The 20,165-nt window shown below is 35.9% G+C and overlaps 1 protein-coding gene across 4 annotated transcripts in view; it reads left to right on the top strand.

Annotated features, from left to right (window-relative positions):
* MYO5A (myosin VA) overlaps positions 1–20,165 on the top strand; it is a 227,318-nt gene that overhangs the window by 121,708 nt on the left and 85,445 nt on the right. For all 4 annotated transcript variants that reach the window (XM_027840790.1, XM_027840789.1, XM_027840788.1 and 1 more), the window contains exons 12-18: positions 1,186–1,326; positions 6,036–6,161; positions 7,560–7,643; positions 15,199–15,360; positions 18,267–18,364; positions 19,258–19,344; positions 19,438–19,546. In XM_027840790.1, the coding sequence (XP_027696591.1) occupies positions 1,186–1,326; positions 6,036–6,161; positions 7,560–7,643; positions 15,199–15,360; positions 18,267–18,364; positions 19,258–19,344; positions 19,438–19,546 (807 nt within the window). The remainder of the gene's footprint in view (positions 1–1,185; positions 1,327–6,035; positions 6,162–7,559; positions 7,644–15,198; positions 15,361–18,266; positions 18,365–19,257; positions 19,345–19,437; positions 19,547–20,165) is intronic.

The raw sequence follows: 20,165 nt of genomic DNA, 5'->3' as shown, positions 1-20,165 counted from the left end.
ATAAAATATCCCACTGAATTATTATGGTGTTTGGAGATGCTTGAATTAAAGAGGATATTTACATAGGAAAAAAGGATTCAGTTATATAGTAAATCAAACTCCTTAGCGCAAATGTGAAAATAAGATAGCATTGCCTTTAAGGTCAAAAACATAATATAGCGTGAATGAAAATATAAATCCTGTCAAACTCCCACAAGAATCCAAATAGCAGTTTTCCCCTATGTCAGTGTCAAGAACTAAAATCTGTTAAAACAACAACAACAACAACTTGTCATTCACCAGCTCAATTGAGCTATATATAATTTATCATGATGTTTATATAGTTACTTAATTCTTAGTATCATATCTCTCAGTTTTCATCCAATAAATTTTGGGGTTTGGATAACTATGTTGGGCTTACTGATTTGAGCTTGAGGGGTTTTAGGCACTATTTTATAAATCTAGAATAACTTGAGACATTGTATTCTATATCCACATTTACCTTCAAACACTTTGACAACTTGGCAGTGTTTCTGGGGCCCAGAGATTCAGTTTCACTTTGACATAAAAACTTTGAGAGGAAAGCTGAATAATTATGGTCCCAGTCAAATGCTTCTGTTGTCTTAAATGGAGACTACTTATCATTAACAAAATGAAAAAAGACAGATACCATTGTATTCAGAGACAGTGGTAACCATAATTCATAAGTGTGCTGCTAACACACAGCACTCAGCTTTTGCATTGGAATAGAGGGCAGTAGGAATTTGCTTTCCATTGGCATGGAATTCATGTAGTAAATAGTACTAAAATGAAGGTAAACCTTTCATCTCTATGCCCCTACATCATCTATATCTACATCTACAGACACATTCATTGCATAGTACAACAATTTAAGAAGTCAGGAAAATGTATTTTAGAAAGATTTCTGGGGGAAAAAAAAGTTAGCATTTAAACCCTCTGCTATCTAGACCAACCACATTCAAAATTACTCATATTCTGAGGTGATGAGTAGCAAATGTTTGGTAAGTTTTCTTATATGGTTTCAGATGTCCTCATTCTATTTCCCTGAGTAGATTGCAGTATCTGGAAACCAGCAGGAGTTTTATAATGTTCTTAATAACACAGATCCTCAATAAATGTGGTTAATAGACTTAATCCATGTATTTTGATGCTGATGGTTACAAAGATGACTTCCCCCCCCCATAGCACGTCTTTAAACTAGAACAAGAAGAGTACATGAAGGAGCAGATTCCATGGACACTCATAGATTTTTATGACAATCAACCTTGTATTAACCTTATTGAAGCAAAACTGGGCATTCTGGATTTGTTGGATGAAGAGTGCAAGGTAGGTAAAATATTTCCAACTGAGTACTTAAGGTCTATTGTAAGGGGTACAATAAGCTTAGGAGGGTTAGAGTTGGTCAAGTAGTGATTCATACGCCAAGTATGGCTTATTTTAGAGTGCCTTTCTTAACCCCTTGGTAGTGAATACCATAGCTCAACAATCGTTTTTTTCTCATTTGTGTGTACCAGTTCCCATACAACCATGTTTCTTAGTTGTGGGAGGTTGCTAACTCCCATAAGTTCCATTTTGCTAATGCTGGATAGGAACATGGCATTTTTTGTTCGTTTGTTTTTAAATCTCATTCTAAACTATGTGAGAGAATATTTTCAGTTTCTTGTCTGGAAATTCTGGTCATGCATTAGTCCTATCAGTGTGTGTATAATTCCTTTTTGTTCAATAGTAGAATATGTTTAATATGATTGACTCCCTTTTTAAGCTGTATTTTTTTTAACATTGGTATTAAATTATCTTTGAAAAAAATTTTAAGTAATTCACACCCACATTGAATATAAATCACATTATAATGCAGATTGTGTTTTCCCATAAAAAGCTGTTTTTTCAACCCACTCTCAATTACTCTGAGGCTGATTACCCATGTGGTAGATTTTCCATATATACCATTTCTCCTTTCTTTTGCTATCTCTGTTTTTTGGAATTTCATTAATTATTAGCATCTCACTTAAAGAAGGTGGGAGAAAAATGGCTCAAAAGATGGTCAAGATCATCTATCAATTTCTTTGTCCTTGCTACTACTATTATCCTTCATTGTCAAAGATAATGAATCAAATTTGGTTTCATGTGTATCGTGACTATGGTTTAACCATTGAGTAGTATCCATAGCAGGAAAGAGTAACTAGTAAATCACGAATTAAGCTTTACAGTAAAATGACTTCAATTGTCAAAGCTGATTATTTGTTTTGAGTAATGAATTCTATCTTCGTGAAGGCCATTAGCCATATAAGTTTTGAAAGTACAATTAAAACTTTACTATTTCAAACAAATCAGGAAGAGGAGAAGGGAACAAGTATTTATAAAACATTTATTTATTAATTTATTATTATTTATTACTATGTGCTAGGCACTGCTAAGTGCTTTACAAATATTACCTCATTTTATCTTCGCAATAGCCTTGTGAGGTAGGTGTTATTATTATCCCCATTTTACAGTTGAGGACATTAAGGCAGACAGAAGTTAAGTGACTTGCCCAGGATAATCCAGCTAGTAAATGTATGAGACCAAATTTAAACTTATGTGTTCCTGATTCCAGGTCTATCATTCTATCCACTGTGTCACCTGCCAACCTCAGAAAAGCTAGGGAAAAGCTAGTTTGAATTAGTAAACACTTGGAAAAGAAATTCAGTTTTGTTACTTTCTTCATCTTTAAAATCAAGGAGATAGGCCAGATTATTTGCAAGGTTACTTATTTCTCTAATATTCTTTGAATCTAAGTGTTCCATAGTAGATGTCTGCAGGAAACCTACTTTGATGGAAAAATTATATTCTTTGTAATTAGCATACCAGTTGTTTGTAAGCAAGTGGCTACTTGAAGGTACTTACTAACAGCTTTCATAATAGTTTCATAACAGTAGCTTAAACATCCACTCTGTAGTTGTGTTTACAAAAGTTGATTAGCAAACCCTTTTTTTTTTCAAATAAACTTCAGCTTGATTACCTACAAACATTATCACCAATTCTGAATTAATGGAATATAAATTTATAAGTTTTTCCATATATTTGAATTTTACAAGTCTTACAGTTGACTTTAGAAATCCAAGTTTAGCATTTCATTTTTATACTATTACACTCATAATGAAGCCATAAGGCATTATTTAAATTAACCAATGATCACCCTTGTCATTAGAGGAATAAACAAAAACTTAATGAATTATTGGCTTATTTTCTTCTTTAGTACAGGTATAGATAAATGAGAGATCTTTAACATTTGAATAACTAGCATTCTTTAGTGATTGATGACAGCTATGGGATCTAAGGCAAATCATTGATATTACCTGGAATTATTTTCCTCATCTGTAAAATAAGAGGGTTAGATTAGATCATTTCTAAGGTCCCTAACATTTTTGGCTCTCTATGAGGAATCAGTAAATAAGGTAAATTTTCGTCCTTTGTAGAATTACAGCTCTAAAGCCGGAAAGGACCTTAGAAGTCATAGAGTATGCCTCTCTCATTTGGCAGATTAGGAAACTGAGGCCCAGAAAAGTTGCTCTAGTCTGAAGTCATAGTAAGTAGCTGAGCTATCCACTATACCATGCTGCCTTGACATTATTTGCCTATAATATATATTGGCTACTATTTTCCCTTAGTATAATGTCTAGACATAATACTTTAAGTTTCTGTAATGTAACATTGGGAACATTTTGTTTATTTCTAAGATGAAAATGTTTTCAAGATAATACTTACATTTACAACTTAGTATCATAGGTCTAGAGTTGGAAGAGAACTCAGAGACCAGCTAACCAACCTCCTTGTTCTGTAGATGAGGTAATTTGGGCCCAAGGAGGAAGTAACTTGCCCAAGTTTTCACAAGTGAAAAAATTAAAGGCAGAATTTGACCTATATGATTCCAGAGACAGCATTCTTTACATTGTGCTACCTGTATAAATTTAAGTTAGAGTTGCTTTAGTTTTATGGGCAGTTAGGCAACCCAGTGGATAGAGTGCTCAGCCTGGAGTCAGGAAGACCTGAGTTCAAATCCAGCCTCAGACACCTACTAGCTGTGTAACCTTGGGCAAATCATTTAACTCTGATTTGCCTCAGTTTCCTCATCTGTAAAATGAGCTAGAGAAGGAAATGGCAAATCATTTCTTGGCAAAGATACTGAATATCTTTGCCAAGAAAATCCCAAATGGGGTCACGGAGAGTTGGATACAACTAAAATGACTAAACGACAACAAAGTTTTAATTTTTAAACTGTGGTGTTCCTATCCTCAAGAAACATGTAGAGACCATAATGTTTTAAATATATTGGTGAGTGATATCTTTGCTATCTGATAATTTAAAATATAACTAAATATCATGGAATCACAGAGTTGAAAGGGACCATGAAGGCCATCTTGTCCAACCAACCCGTTCATACTTGAACAAAAATCCTCTATGTCATCTAGCCTTTCCTTGAAAACTTCTAATGGACAGGAACCCTACCTCTCAAGACAGCCAGTGCAATGTTGGGTAATTCTAATTATTAGAAACTTTTTCATTACATTAAACCTAAATCTGATTCTCTATAGCTTCTACCCATTATTCCTAGTTCTTTGCTATGGGGCTAAGCAGAGTAAGACTAATCTCTCCTTCCATATGATCCTCCTTCATCTACTAGAAGAGGGCTACCATGTTTCCTCAAGTCTTTTCTCTTGTTTAAATATTCCCATTTCCTTCAACTGAGTTTCAGATGGTATAGTCTCAAGATTCTTCAACATCTTCTACTCTATCAGACTTCATGTTAGTCGGTTATTCAATGATAGATGGGACAGCAGCCTTTGAGTCAAAAAGACATAGGTTCATACTTCTGACACATGATATCTGTAACCATGGGCAAATCATTTAACCCCTTAGTGATATGGGCAATCCTCCAACACTATACACCACTTACCAATCTGCATTGATGGGATACACTGGGAATTCCCTACACTAATGAAATCTCAACTCTGACCAAAAAAAATTTGGATAATAGGTATAAATTCCCCTATTGTCCAAAATTTCAAGGGTTGTTTATTTTTCAGGTTTAAGGTCTACCTATAGAATTTTAGCTACTTTGCTGTATGCTACTGACTTTAGTTATACACAGATATGAAGCATAGTTATATAGGGGAGAACACTAGATCTGAAGTCAGAGGACCTGGGTCCAAATCCTACTTCTTTTACAACCTGTGTAATCTTAGGCAAGTCATTTAAACCTTTCTGGCCTTATGTTTTCTCATTTAGAAAAAGGTAGTTGGACTAGTTGAACTCTGAGGTCCTTTCTAGCTCTAAATCTATGATCCTGGTTGCTTAACTTTGGATATTTTTCCCGTTTACCAGTGTCTGTAAGAGATGTCACCTAGAACTGAACAGTTTTCCAGATATCATCCAAAAAGAGTAGAATATAGTGGCTATAATATGACTTTTCTCATTTTGGACCCTCTTTCTTTGTCTTATTATAGATGAAAATTGGTTAGATTTTTTGACTGCCCTATCACATTATTGGTTTATATTGAGTTTGTACCACTAAAATCCTCTGATCTTTTTAAAATGCTAGCCATAGCTTCCCCATCTGGTATTTGATAAAAAAATTTGTCTCTTTCTGAATGTGTTCAATATGTATGATAAATATTATCTTCCCATAAGCTTGTCCTGATTTTTTAACATATCAAGAAGACACGTAGCTATAAGATTTTCTCTTTCATTAGCTTGCCCTTTAGTATAGAAGCCCTTTTAATTGTTCATTTGCAACTTGATGAAATATGTTAAATAAAAATTAGAAAAGAATGCTTTAAGTCAGCCTTGGAAAGATATTCAATTATACTATTTAGTAATAATTGGTTTGTGGTCTACAGACCATCAAAGTGAGTCTACAAACACATAAGGAAGACAGAAGAGTTCTTTAAGTAAATGTCAAAGGTATTATGTAGTTGACAAAAAGTGTAGCTTGTCATCTTAATTGCTTCAGATGAGCATCACAGTTATATTCTAACTGTTGTCATTTTCTTTTCTAGATGCCTAAAGGTTCAGATGACACATGGGCCCAGAAGTTGTACAACACACATTTGAACAAATGTGCACTCTTTGAAAAGCCCCGTCTGTCAAACAAAGCTTTTATCATTCAGCATTTTGCTGACAAAGTAAGGATGCTTTGCCATGGGTTGTTTTTATTTATTTATTTTAAATTTTAGAAGACTCAAGTTTAAAAAGGGAAAAAAAATAGCAGGTAACTCTTTCCTTCTTTGCTTAAGGTTGCATTCTGTAAGGCCTTAGGGACAGGAATAGGGATTGGACCTGTGATTTCATTGGTATAGGGAACTCCCTAGTGAAGAAAATCCCTCCAATACAAGTCTGTACCTTCTCTACAAGTTATAGTTTTGGAACGTTGTCTAGGGCATTGAGAAGGTAAGCCCAGAGTCTCATTGCCAGTGTGTGTCAAAGAAAAGACTTGAACCTAAGTCTTCCTGGCTTTGAGGCCAAATTTTTATCTACTATGCAAGATTCTCTCTCAGTTTGTAGCTTTGTGGGATGATTAACCTGCATTGTTTGTTTTTGTTTTTTTACTTCAATCCCATTTGAATTTTGGTGTCAAATAATTCAGAGTTAACAATAATATTGTTATTCTGTGGATAACTAGATTTTATCACTGGATTTCACACATATTAGAAAGTCATATAAGGTATCTTCAGATTGCAGGGGAGTGGGGAGTGGAGGTAGAGATGGTAAGTGGTCCTGGGTTACTTACTTGTCTTTGCACAGGTTACCTGTAAGGACTGTCTTCTTTCCAAGTTTGCCATAATCTTGACTGGAGACTTGAGGTAGAAACATTTTAGAAACATAAAAGCTCCAAAGTGATCTTTCAATCTGGGGTGTAGGCTGATGGGAATAATAATCTTTGGAGGAGGGAGCATTACCCCTATGAAGTTTACCCCTATGAAATGGCGTCTTGGAATTTTCCACGTTACTTGTTTCCTCAATCTCTACCTCTAACCTTTGTTAGCTCTTCTACTTTCTCTCCACCAACCAACCATTTGTTCTCACTCTTTTTCACTAGCAACCTTTTTCCCAAAGGGGAAATTCATTTCTGCCAGATAGTTTGTACTGAGCCACAAGGATAGATGACTATGACATGGGAGGAAGCAGTCTGTAATGGGACAGATGATAAGCTTCAGGCACTATGATAAGTCGGCTTATGGAGGGGATAGGGGGCTGGCAGAGAAGCCACGCTTATTGGTCCATTCGTATGTTTATTCAGAGTGTCGAGTGTAACAAGTAGATCAGAGATCCCACTGATCCATAAATTATTGGTCCTCAAAGAAACATCTGGTGAGTTTTACTATAGTTTTAATATACTTGCATCTTATAATTTCACTTTTATAATAGAAATTGTTTTGATTGATGGAAACATTCCTAACATAGTGCCCTACACAAAGTAGGCACTGAAGACATGTTTCTTGCAATTGATAACTAGCCCAAAACTTTTTTTGTTGTTATTGAAGAGTTTGGTTGGATATTAAAATTTTCCTGTATATTTGCAGGTTGAATACCAGTGTGAAGGCTTCTTGGAGAAGAATAAGGACACAGTTTTTGAAGAACAAATTAAAGTTCTTAAGTCAAGCAAGGTAACCATGGATAATATTTTCCTTTGGTCATAAAATAGTCATTATAGCCAAATTATTGTGTGCTAGGTGCTGTGCTAAGTACTTGTGATACAAATATGAGAAAGAAAGTCACTACCTGCTCTAGAGGAGATTATAATCTAATGGTAGAAGACAACATGACAAAAGAAAGCTGAAAAGGGCTTAGGGTGGAAGAAGGAAAGGTACCTAGTGTGGGAATATGATGGAAAAATCCAAAACAGTGCAGCGAGGTAGTAAATGAAAGATGACTGGCCTCAGAACCTTTCTTAAATAGATCTGCCATTCAATCAGAAGTTCTGGGAGCAGAGGGTACTGATTAGGTATGAGTACCCAGGCTGATGTGATTTTATAGGATGATGAGGTTACAGGTGGCATGATAGAGAAGGATATATGTGCTATTTTTATTGATATTTTTTATTTTTATATCACCTTAATTTCCAAATATAACTCCCTATCTCCTCAGGGAGCTATCCCTTGTAACAAAGAATTGGAAAAAAAAAAAGAAAAAATATATATAGTAAAACTAACACATCAACTTAGTATTCCATTTTGCAAAGAAGGGATGTAAGTGCATTTTCTCATATCTTCTTCAGGGCTAGGCTTGGTCATTACAATTACACTGGGTTCAGTTTTAGTGTTTGGGGGACTTTCCATTCACAGTGTTATAGCCATTGACTACTGTGTCTTGCATACCTTATTCCACTGATCCACCACTCTATTTCTCAGCCAGTACCAAGTAGTTTTGATGATTGCTACTTTATAATACAATTTAAGATCTGGAACGTTAGCCACTTTTTAAAAAGCTTTATTCTAAATTGCTTTCCAGAATGGCTGGAACAATTCACAGATCCATCTGCAGTGTTTTAGTGTGCCTTTCAGCAGCTCTGCCTTTTTTTATATTCTTGTTGCTTTTTAAAAAAATTTTTAAATTAATTAATTTATTTTTAGTTTTCAACATTCACTTCCACAAGATTTTGAATACTAAATTTTCTCCCCATCTCTCCCCTCCCCCAACACGTGCATTCTGAATTCTTCCCTTTATCTGCTCTCCCTTCTATCAGCGCCCCTGCCCTTTTCTTATCCACTTCCCCTTCTATTTTCCTGTAGGACAGGATAGATTTCTATACCCCATTGCCTGTATATCTTGTTTCCCAGTTGCATGTAAAAACAATTTTTAACATTTGTTTTTAAAACTGTGGGTTCCAAATTCTCTCCTTTCCTTCCTACCCATCCACCCTCATTGAGAAGGCAAGCAACTTGATACAGATTATACCTGTATAGTCATGCAAAACACTTCCATAATAACCATGTTGTGAAAAACTACGTTTCCTTTCATCCTATCCCACCCCCATTTATTCTATTCTTTCCTTTGACCATGTCCCTCCCCAAAAGTGTTTGCTTTTGATTATCTCCTCCCCGAATCTACCCTCCCTTCTATCGTCCCCCTTCTTTTATCCCCTTCCCCCCATTTTCTTGTAGGGTAAGATAGATTTCCATACCCAATTGACTGTGAAAGTTATTCCTTCCTTAAAACAAATCCGATGAGAGTAAAGTTCACTCATTCCCTCTCACCTCTCCCTTCTTTCCCTCCATGGTAAAAGCTTTTTCTTCCCACTTTTATGTGAGATAATTTACTTCATTCTACTTCCGGAGGTCAAAGGAGCTAGGATTAAAACCAAGAATTACCTACCCAGCAAAATTGAGTGTAATCAGTGAGGAGGAAAAATTGATATTCAATGACATAGAGGAATATAATGCATTCTTGAGAAGCCAGAGCTAAATAGAAAATTTGACTTTCAAATTGTTGTAAAAATTCTTTCCCAATTTTCTACTCTCCTTCTAATCTTGGTTGCATTGGCTCTGTGCAAAAACTTTTCAATTTAATGTAATCAAAGTTATCTATTTTGCATTTTGTAATGTTCTCTATCTCCTGTTTGGTCATGAATTCTTCTGTTCTCCATAAATCTGATAGGTAAACTATTCCTTGCTCTCCCAGTTTGCTTACAGTATCAGCCTTTATATCTAAATCATGAACCCATTTTGACTTTGTTTATATGGCGTGAGATTTTGAACTATGCCTAGTTTCTGCCATACTAGTCCAATAATTTTTAAATGATCTCTCCTGGATCTATTTTCCAGGTCAGTTGTTTTTCCAGTGAGATATTTCACATTGTCTTCTATTTTTTCGTTCTTTTGGTTTTGTTTTATAATTACTTGATTTCTCATACAGTCATTAGCTTCCCATTGCTCCATTCTAATTTTTAAGGAATTATTTTCTTCAGTACAATTTTGGACTTTTCCATTTGGCCAATTCTGCTTCTTAAGGCATTCTTCTCCTCATTGTTTTTTTGGACCTCTTTTGCCATTTGGGTTAGTCTATTTTTTAAGGTGTTATTTTCTTCAGTATTTTTGGGTCTCCTTTTGCAAACTGTTGACTTTTTTTTCATGATTTTCTTGCATCACTCTCATTTCTCTTTCCCATTTTTCCTCTACTTCTCTTACTTGCTTCTCAAATTCCTTTTGGAACTCTTCCATGGCTTGAGACTGATTCATATTTTTCTTGGAGGCTTTGGACTTCGGAGCTTTGACTTGGTTGTCTTCTTCTTGTTGTATGTTTTGATCTTCTTTGTCACCAAAGTAAGATTCTATAGTCTGATTTTTTTGTGCTGTTTGCTCACGTTCCCAGCCAATTACTTGACTATTAAACTCTTTGTTAAGGTAGGGGTCTGCTTTCAGTGTGGAGAATGTACTCTCCCAGGCTTCAGTGGTTTTGTGCAACTGTTTTCAGAGACCTGTAAATTTTCAGTTCTTCCAAGGTGGTACAATCAAGGGAGTTATGTTTACTCCTTTCCTGGCCTGTGCTCTGGTCTGTGAGTGACCACATGCAGTCTTTTCTGCCTTGGAACTGTGAGAGTGAATCCCTCTTGACCTGGCTATGAGCTCCACCATGCCAGTGCTCCTCCTCACCCCAAGACCACCACACAGGACTGCCATTCAGATCCAAGCACTGGCAAAGCAAGAGAATCCTGCCTCAGTACTAGCAAAGAGATCCCTGCATTCCCCCTCTGATCAGCCACTTGATCCTTCCTCCATCTGTGGGCTGATAGCTCCAGAAGCAGCCACTGCCCCAGGGCTGTGCTGGGACTGGGGCCAGACTGAGCTCCTCTCTCACCATGGTCCAACAGACCTTTCCTACTGACCTTCCAAGTTGCCTTTGGGGGTTGAGAAGTCTGGAAACCACCATAGCTCCCCTTGATTCAGTCCCCTGAGGCCTGTTCCAGGTTCACTGAGTCCCTGTCTTTGCCTGCATGCCCCACGCTGAACTTTGCTCCTCTCCCAGCTAGGCACAACAGACATTTCCAATCAACCATCCAGGTTGTCTTGGGCCAGAAATTTGTTTCACTCTGTCTTTTTGTGGATTCTGCTGCTCTAGAATTTGTTTAGAGCCATTTTTTAGAGGTATTTGGGGGGGAGCTTGGGGAAGAGCTCAAGCAAGTCACTGCTTTTACTCTGCCATCTTGGCTCCACCCCCTCTGCAGCCCTTTTGACAGTGTTCCCATCTTCTATAATTTTTGTTGTATGTAGTGTGTGTGTATGTGTGTAAAGAACAGAGACTCTTTTATTTTTTTATTTTTTTCTGTTTCAAATTCTTTTCTGTAGATAGCATTTCTAGTAAATATTATATAGTAATGGTGATAATGGATGCCCTCACTTCACCCCTGGTCTTATTGGAAAGGATTCTAGCTTATTCTGATAGATAATGTTTGCTTTTATGTCGAGATAGATACTACTTATTTTAAGGACAGTTCCATTGATTCCTGTGCTTTCTAGTGTGTGTGTGTTTTTTTTAATATGGTCAATAATGCTTATAGTTTTCCCAGTATTGAACCAGCCCTGCATTCCTAGTATAAATCTATCCAGGTCATAGTGTATGATCTTTGTGATATAAATTGTAATCTCCTTAGTAGAGTTTTATTTAAAATTTTCACATTGATATTCATTAGGGAAATTAATCTACAGTTTTTCCCCCTCTGTTTTGACTCTTGCTGGTTTAAATTTCAAGAACATATTTGTGCTGTAGAAGGATTTAATAGGACTCCTTCTTTACCTAATTTTTCAAACAGTTTATATGGTTTTGGAATTAATTATTCTTTAAATGTTTGGCAGAATTTGCCTGTAAATTTATCCGGTCTGTTCTTTCTTTTTTTCCTTAGGGAGCTCATTTACAACTTGATTTTGTTTTCTTAGATAAAATTATTTAAATATTCTATTTCTTGTTCTCTTAATCCAGGCAATTTATATTTTTGTGAATATTCATCCATCTCATTTATTGTCAGTTTTATTGGCATATAGGAAAAATAGATCATAATTTTTGCTTTTATTTCTTCTTCATTTTGTGTAAATTCACCTTTTTAACTTTTGATACCAGTCATTTGATTTTCTTCTTTCCTTTTTTTAATCATATGAGTTCTATGATTTAATCTATTTCATTAAAAAAAAAAAACTAGCTCCTAATTTTATTTATTAGTTCAATTATTTTTTTCCCTTTCAGTTTTGTTCATCTCTTCTTTGGTTTTCAGGGTTTTTATTTTGGTGTTTAATTGGGGTTTTTAATTTGCTGTTTTTCTAGATTTTTTTATTTGCAAGCCCAATTCCTCAATATGCTCTTTCTTTCTTTCTTTTCTTCTTCTTTTTTTTTTTTTGAATTATGTAAGCTTTCAGAGATATAAAAATTCAAACTACTGACTTGGCTGCATCCTACAAATTTTGGTCTGTTGTATCCTTGTTATAATTATATTTAATGAAATTATTGACTCTGTGATTTGTTCTTTGATCCAGTCATTCTTTATTATTAGATTATTTAGTTTCAAATGAATTTTTAATCTGTGCTTTAAAAGCCTTTTATTGAATATAATCTTTATTGAATGGTCAGGAAAAGAAGTACTTAATACATTTTCTGCTTTTCTGCATTTGTCTATGATTTTATGCCCTAATACATGGGCCAATTTTTGTGAAGGTACAATGTACAACTGAAAATAGGTATATTTCTTTTTATTCCCATTCACTATTCTCCAGAGGTCTATCTCATCTAACTTTTCTAAAATTCTATTCATCTTCTTAACTTCTTTCTTATTTATTTTATGGTTAGATTTATCTAGGTCTGAGAGGGGTGAATTGAGGCCTTCTACTAATGATAATTTTACTATTTTCTCCAGTTACCCATTTACCCTTTCCTTTAAGAATTTGGATGTTATGCTATTTGGTGTGTGTATGTTCATTGTTGATATTAATTTATTACCTATAATGTCTTTTAGTAAAATGTAGTTTCCCTGTTTATCTCTTTTAATTAGATCTGTTCTTGCTTTTGGGCAGCTAGGTGACACAGTGGATAGAGTGCCAGGCCTGGAGTCAGGAAGACTCATCTTCCTGAGTTAAAATCTGGCCTCAGACATTTACTAGCTATGTGACCCTGGGCAAGTTACTTAATCCTGTTTGCCTTAGTTCCTCTTTTGCAAAATAAGGTAGAGAAGGAAATAGCAAACCACTTCAGTATCTTTGCCAAGAAAACCCCAAGTGGAGTCACAGAGAGTTGGACACAACTGAAACGACTGAGCAACAACAATATCTGAGATCAAGATCACCACTTCAGCCTTTTTTTACTTCAGCTGAAGCACAATAGATTCTGTTCTAGTCCCTTATTTTTAACTCTTTGTGTATCTTTATGATTCAAGTATATTTCTTATAAACAACATATTGTTGGATTCTGGTTTCTAATCCATTCTAATCCATTTTATGAGTGAGTTCATCCTATTCATATTATCAGCTATGATTGCTGTGTGTATTTCTTTCCATCCTATTTTCTTATATGTAGCTTTCTCTTTTTTACTCTATCTCCTCCTCAAGAGTCTGTTTTGCTTTTTACCATTTCTTCTCTTCTCTCTCTTATTTATGCCCACCTGTTTCTTAACTCCTTTCCCTTCTGCTTCCCTGTTGGGTACAATGAATTTCTGTACCTAAATATGTGTGTATGTTTATTCTTCCCTCCTTGAACTAGTTCAGATGAGAGGAAAGCTCAAGTTTTGCCTGGTCCTCACCCACTGCAACAAAAGGTGACCAAGAGAACATTAGTGATGGCTGAACTATGTAGTTGGCATCTGTTCCCACACCCTGCACACAGTGCCCTAGTGTAGGCCTGGGAACTCTTCTTGGCCCTGTGCCTAGCCTCTCCCTATGGAATGTTTCTTTCAGCCTGATTTCTTGGCCAAATTCCAATGTCCATAGAACTCTCTGTGTCCCTATGCCAATCTGGGCTGGAAAAATGACTCACTGTTACATTTTATTGGATTTCCCCGTCAAGATTCAGTCTATTGCACTTTCTAGATCTGTTTTGGAGGAGTTTTTTTGAGGGGGTGGGAGTGGAGGAGAGTTTGATTTGCTATTTCCTGATATTCTGCCATCTTGTCTCCACTTCTTAAGCTGAGCTTTGAAGAATAAAAAGATCTGTAGCACTTACATCACTGGATCATTTTGGAAATCACATGAGATTATGAACATAAAGTACTTTAGAAGTCTCAAAGGACTATATAAATGGCTGTTATTTATTTATATATTTGGCTCTGTGATGCATATATCTACTGTCTGTCATATTCGTGAAGGCATTGATATTGTGCTTTACCTAAACTTTATATTCCCTTCAATACTTGGCACATAGTAGACATTAATAAAAATTTCCTGTTAAATTGAATTGAGCTTGAGTTCCTATGAAAATGTTTTCTTTATGATGGAAACAAATTGTCATGTTAAACTGCAGTATTAAGACAAAAGCTTATGTTTCATAATGAAACACTAGAGCAGCAATAATATTTTCACATTTAAAATTTCTTATGGGAAGTTCTACATGAACTGGTTCAAAAATGAATTAAACAGAAGCAGGAAGTCAGTATTCCTTATAACACCAATGTAAATAGAAAGAACAAATAATCAAATCTTAACACTATGATTGTAATGACCAAGAATCTTTGTCCTAGGGAAGAGCTGATAAAATGCACTTCTCTCCCTTCTTTGCAGAGATGGTGTTAGAAATATGGATGCAGAATATCATATGTAAGGTCACTCAGTTGATGTATTGGTTCTGCTTAATTATTGTTTGTTTTGCTTTCTTTTTTCTTTATTAGAAGGGATGGTTCACTATGTAGTATATGAAGAAGGGGTATATTCAGAAATACTGGTGATGTAAAGACAAGATATCAATAAAAATGAAAAGAAAAAAGCATTTTTATGAATTTTATGAATTCACTTATAAAATCTGTGTTGTAGAACAACATATTACAAACATATATTGTTTTAACATCTGACTTTAAATCTTCTACTGTTTCTTTGCCATTGAATCATATAATGTTCATGGAGTATGAGTCTGAAAGCATTTTTCTAGGGTTACTTGAAATGATCCACTATAGTTGGAGAATATCACATTGTTTTTTCGCTAGGTTTATATTTTTATTCCAGTTTTAATATTTTTTTTCTGTTTGTGACATAGTTTAAGATGCTCCCAGAATTATTTCGAGATGATGAAAAAGCCATTAGCCCTTCTTCAGCCACTCCTTCTGGGCGTACCCCCCTCTCCAGGACTCCTATAAAGCCAACTAAGGTTAGACCAGGCCAGTCAGCAAAAGAGCATAAGAAAACTGTGGGACACCAGGTGAGTGACACATAGCTAATCTCCTTCCTTTCCTAACATCAGTTAGGACACAAACTTTCCTTGCCCTTACTCAATGACCCCTGATATTTAATTCTTCTTATCCAATAAGAAGTTACTGGGACTTTAACCCAATAGAATGTAAGCTCATTAAGGACATGAATAAATTTCTTTTTGTCTTTAATCCCTGGCTAACATACTGTCTGACACATAATAAATGATTAAGAAACGTTTGCATAATTGAATATGATTTAATATCCATTTCCTCCCCCCCAACACATTCTACCAACCCTAATCCTACACATTCTTCATAGCCCACCTCTAGTTGCACCCTCATCTTTTTTATGAATCCTTTTCTGATTCAGCTCAACCAAAAAAGATTTTATCGGTTTCTCAATTCAGCCAGATCTTTGAGTTTCGTATTAGAATAATCTTGATCTTTTTCTCTTTCATATACACACTTACATAGAATCTAAGCTACTGAAGGTCAAGAACTTTGCCTTCTATTTCTCTTAGTGTCGTACCCTCTAGGGGATGCAGCACACATTAAATAAATGGTTGTCAAATGAATGAATAAATGAGGCAGACTTCCAGTTCCTAACTCTAAGGACCTCAGAGAAAACAAAGCATTGCTTGTCTTTGCTTCCTTTTGACTTGAATTGTGCAAGGACCTCAAAGTCAAGCTTTATCTAGCTGCTGTTTCTAGTCATGGATGCTGCATTTTAAGCTTGGTAGTTGGTAGGTACAAAATAGGCACATCTGACCTTTATCCAAGGTGTGAAAACACCTTTATGATCATGGCCTGGCCTTTTACCCAATAGCCACTAGGATAAGCCTCTAGGAATATAACAGCTTTCAGGTTAGTCCTTAAGGTAGGCGCTTCCCAACCCCACCTAAGAAGAATTAAGGGAGTAGAGGTATTTTTGCACAGAAATTTTTTCCCTTCATAATCATTTTGCCTCAGGGCCTGAAGAATAAGCTAAAAACACTATTTAAAAAACGGTATTCACAAAATATCAGTATCGATAAGTAGCATCTTCTTTTCAGGAAAAGGAGAAACGTAGGATGTTCCTTTGCCCCCTCCAGGAATGTCTAGTTTAATAATAAATTAACATCTGGTCTTCTGCTTTTAAGCTTGGTAAACTGGGTTTCTGCCAGATCAGGATGATGGACAAAGAGCTCCACAAGTGAGATAATACTGTGCTTTCTATTTCATGTCACTGGAATTTGAATAATGTTAGCATTCATGAGAAGCCTCAGTTCCTCATCTAAAACTGAGGTATCTGGGCTAAATGACATCTAAGGTCTTTTCCAGCTCTAAATCTTTGAGAGTGTGTGTGTTTCTGTGTGTGTGTGTGTGTGTGTGTGTGTGTGTGTGTGTGTGTGTGTGTATGTGTAGAAACAGAAACAGTTGATGAAGGGTCAGCCTTGGAGTTAGGAAGACCTGGGTTCAAGTCATCCTGCTTCTGACACATCTCAGTATTATGATCATGGACTTCTAAACCTCTCCACTTCCTAGGCAACTGTCTCAGATGATAAATTCCAGACAAATCATCAGTCCATCTATTTGTGGAGAGTAGAGGGAATTTCTGCACTTGGAATTCTCCACAGGGAAGAAATCAGTTCCCGGCTGCCCCCCCCACCCCCCACCCCCACATACACAGACATGCCCACATTTACACTCACACACATACACACATACACATACACACACACACACACACACACACACACACACACACACACACACCCTGTGTGCTAATTTCATAGGATTACAGATTTGGATTTCAAAGGAAGCTCAGTGGCTGGCTAGTCCAACTCCTTTATTTTGCACACAAGGAAACTGATTCCTAAGGGTGTCTTGTCTAAGCTAACACATAATATGAATCAGAGGCAGCATTTAAACCCATTCCTCTGACTCAAGTAATTTCTCCTTTTACTGTACCACACTGCCTCTAGGTTGTTGTTCCATCATATCCGACTTTTTGTGACCCTATGGACTTTGTCTATGGAGTTTTTTTGGCAAAGATACTAAAGTGGTCTGCCATTTCCTTCTCCAGTATTTCCCCATTTTACAGATGAGGAACTAAGGCACACAATTAGTAAGTGTCTAAGGCTGGATTTGATCTCAGATCTTCCTGACTCCAGCTCTAGCCCATCCTCTATCCACCGAACCTAGCTGCCTCCTGGGTAGTAACTACGTTTTTCAATACTTTTTAGCACAAAAAAAAAAAAGTTGATTTTGAGGTAAACCTCAAAATTGAGTGCGAATTTTGTGTCCATAATACTTAAGTATCACTCTGAATCAAATTATGTGGACTGAAGATGGGAGAGAAATGATTTGTGTTTTTCAAATTAAATCTACAATGTTCAAACTCAAATTGCTGTTGCTTTCAGTTCTAGCAGTCCTTTAGCAATTACCTTTCTGTATTTAAGAAGTCAGGATGATGGGTGCCAATATGTTTTGCACTAATGACATAGGAAGAGTATTTAAAAGAGGCACTTTGGTGGGGTAGAAAGTTCCAGACTTGAAATCAAAATATTTGGTTTTGAATCCTAGCTAGTGTGACTTTAGACATATCCCTTAAACCTTCTAAGCTTTGGTTTTCATGACTATAAATGCCGTTATAATGGTTGTTCTGCCTGTCTCACAGGTTTGTTAACTTTATGAATTCTAAAGCTCTAACCAGTGTCCACCATTATGAGATCATTCCTACTGTAATGGAAAGCATACATTTTGAAAATGAGATACTCTATTGGTATCTTCTTTTTCACTGGTTTCATTCCTATTTCATTCACTGATGATTTTTTATATAGTATTAAAAAAAAATCCATGAACAAGATGACATGATCTTAAAGCTAATCCAACTCATAACTTTGACTCCTCTTTTCTCTCGTTTTTCATATAGTTCAGAAACTCCCTTCATCTGCTGATGGAGACCCTCAATGCTACAACTCCCCATTATGTGCGTTGTATTAAACCAAATGACTTCAAGTTTCCATTTACGTAAGTGTATTTTTTAACTTCTCAGTTGAAAAAAGTGTATTTAATGACCCTGGGAAAGAAGTCACTGAGTAATAAATCACTTGGAAAAGAAGCTATCTTGAGGCAGCTAGGTGGCACAATGGGTAGAGCTCTGGGCTTAGAGTCAGGAAGACCTGAGTTCAAATTTAGCCCCAGACACTTATTAACTTTGGACCTTGGACAAGTCAGTTAATCTCTGTCAGCCTCAGTTTCCTCATCTATAAAATGGAGATCATAACAGTGCTTACTTTCCAAGGTTGTGAGAATCACCAAATGAAATAACATATGAAGTGTTTTGTAAATCTTAAAGCCCTGTGAAAATACTAGCTATTGTTATTATTATTATTACTATTTCTATTATTATTATTAAAAGAGTTGTAAGTAAACTGAAAGAGAGAATGAGAAGAAAACGGCACAAAGTAACCTAAAGAAAACTGAAAGTTTCAAATTGAACCAAGGTAAGGGTGTGGTTATTGTGGCCATAACTGAGATTGAGTGCAAAGGTCTTTGGGAATATTAAAACATTTGAAAGGATGGTCTTTTAAGCCTACTTTGAGTACTATAGGAACTAGACACTTAGAGATATGATCCTGACTCATGGTCAGGTGTACTTTGGCACAAACCTGACTAGAGCCCTTTTATGTTCATATTCTCACTGTTAATCACTGACCTGCCTTCATGACTAGGTTTTTTTTTTTTTCCCACACTGTCTTTAGAACCATCAGTTTCTTTCTTTCTCTTTCATAGTATCATGTTTTTATCAGCTAATTCTTATAGAGCAAAATGATGGGAAGCAAATTGGAGCTGTAGTCACACTTGTGCTTGACTACACTAATGCTTCTTGTATATTAACAATTTTGCATTTTCACTTGTAGGTTTGATGAAAAGCGGGCGGTACAGCAGTTGAGGGCATGTGGCGTCTTGGAAACCATCCGAATTAGTGCAGCAGGTTTCCCCTCCAGGTAGGCCAGGTATTTCTTAAGTCAGACATTTTCTTTTTTAGGGGGAGACATTCCCAAATATTTAACTAAGCTTTTGTTGATTTCTTTTGGCAGGTGGACATATCAAGAATTTTTTAGTCGCTATCGTGTCTTGATGAAGCAAAAAGATGTACTTAGTGACAGGAAGCAGACGTGCAAAAATGTATTAGAGAAATTGATATTGGTAGGAGACTTTTTTATTAAACTTTTGGTTGACAGATTTTTGCCTTAAGAATCTATTTTATTTTGATTGCTTAGGGACATTAGGAGCTTCCAGTTAAAACTTTTGGTGGGGAAAAGAAGACTAGGCTGAATTAATATAAAATTGGAATTAAAGAATGACAGCATATTGAAGCAATTGCTTGAGGATCCAGGCACAGCAGAGAGTTTTTTAGGGGTTCAGTGATGGTAGGAAGGATCATCTTGAGTTCTGAGGCAGTGTTACATCATCTGGGACCAGAACAGAAGCTGTTTGGCAGTTAGGCAGTACTTTTTGGCTAAATGATTTTCACCTTTTCCTTTTTTAGAAAACCAACAATAATAAATGTCTAATTGGTTTCTTGTGCAAGATACCATGCTTGGCATTGTGGGAGATACAAGGAATTAAAAGTATATCTTTCACTTAGTGGGGCTTAAGTCCCTTATAGAGGCTTACAAGCTAGGTAAGGTAACAGTACATGTACCTATGGGAAAAATAACAATATAAGACCACCTTCTTGTTGAAATTATCAGAGAAGGCTTCAGATAAGAAGGAAACCTTAAAGTGTGGATAGAATTTAGACAAACAAACAAAAATAAACAAG

The sequence above is a fragment of the Vombatus ursinus genome, unplaced genomic scaffold (genome assembly GCF_900497805.2).
Source record: "Vombatus ursinus unplaced genomic scaffold, bare-nosed wombat genome assembly UNPS02014848.1, whole genome shotgun sequence".
NCBI classification, from domain to species: Eukaryota; Metazoa; Chordata; class Mammalia; order Diprotodontia; family Vombatidae; genus Vombatus; species Vombatus ursinus.
The sequence above is the reverse complement of the archived record's forward strand: the minus strand, read 5'-3'. Positions and strand labels throughout refer to the sequence as shown.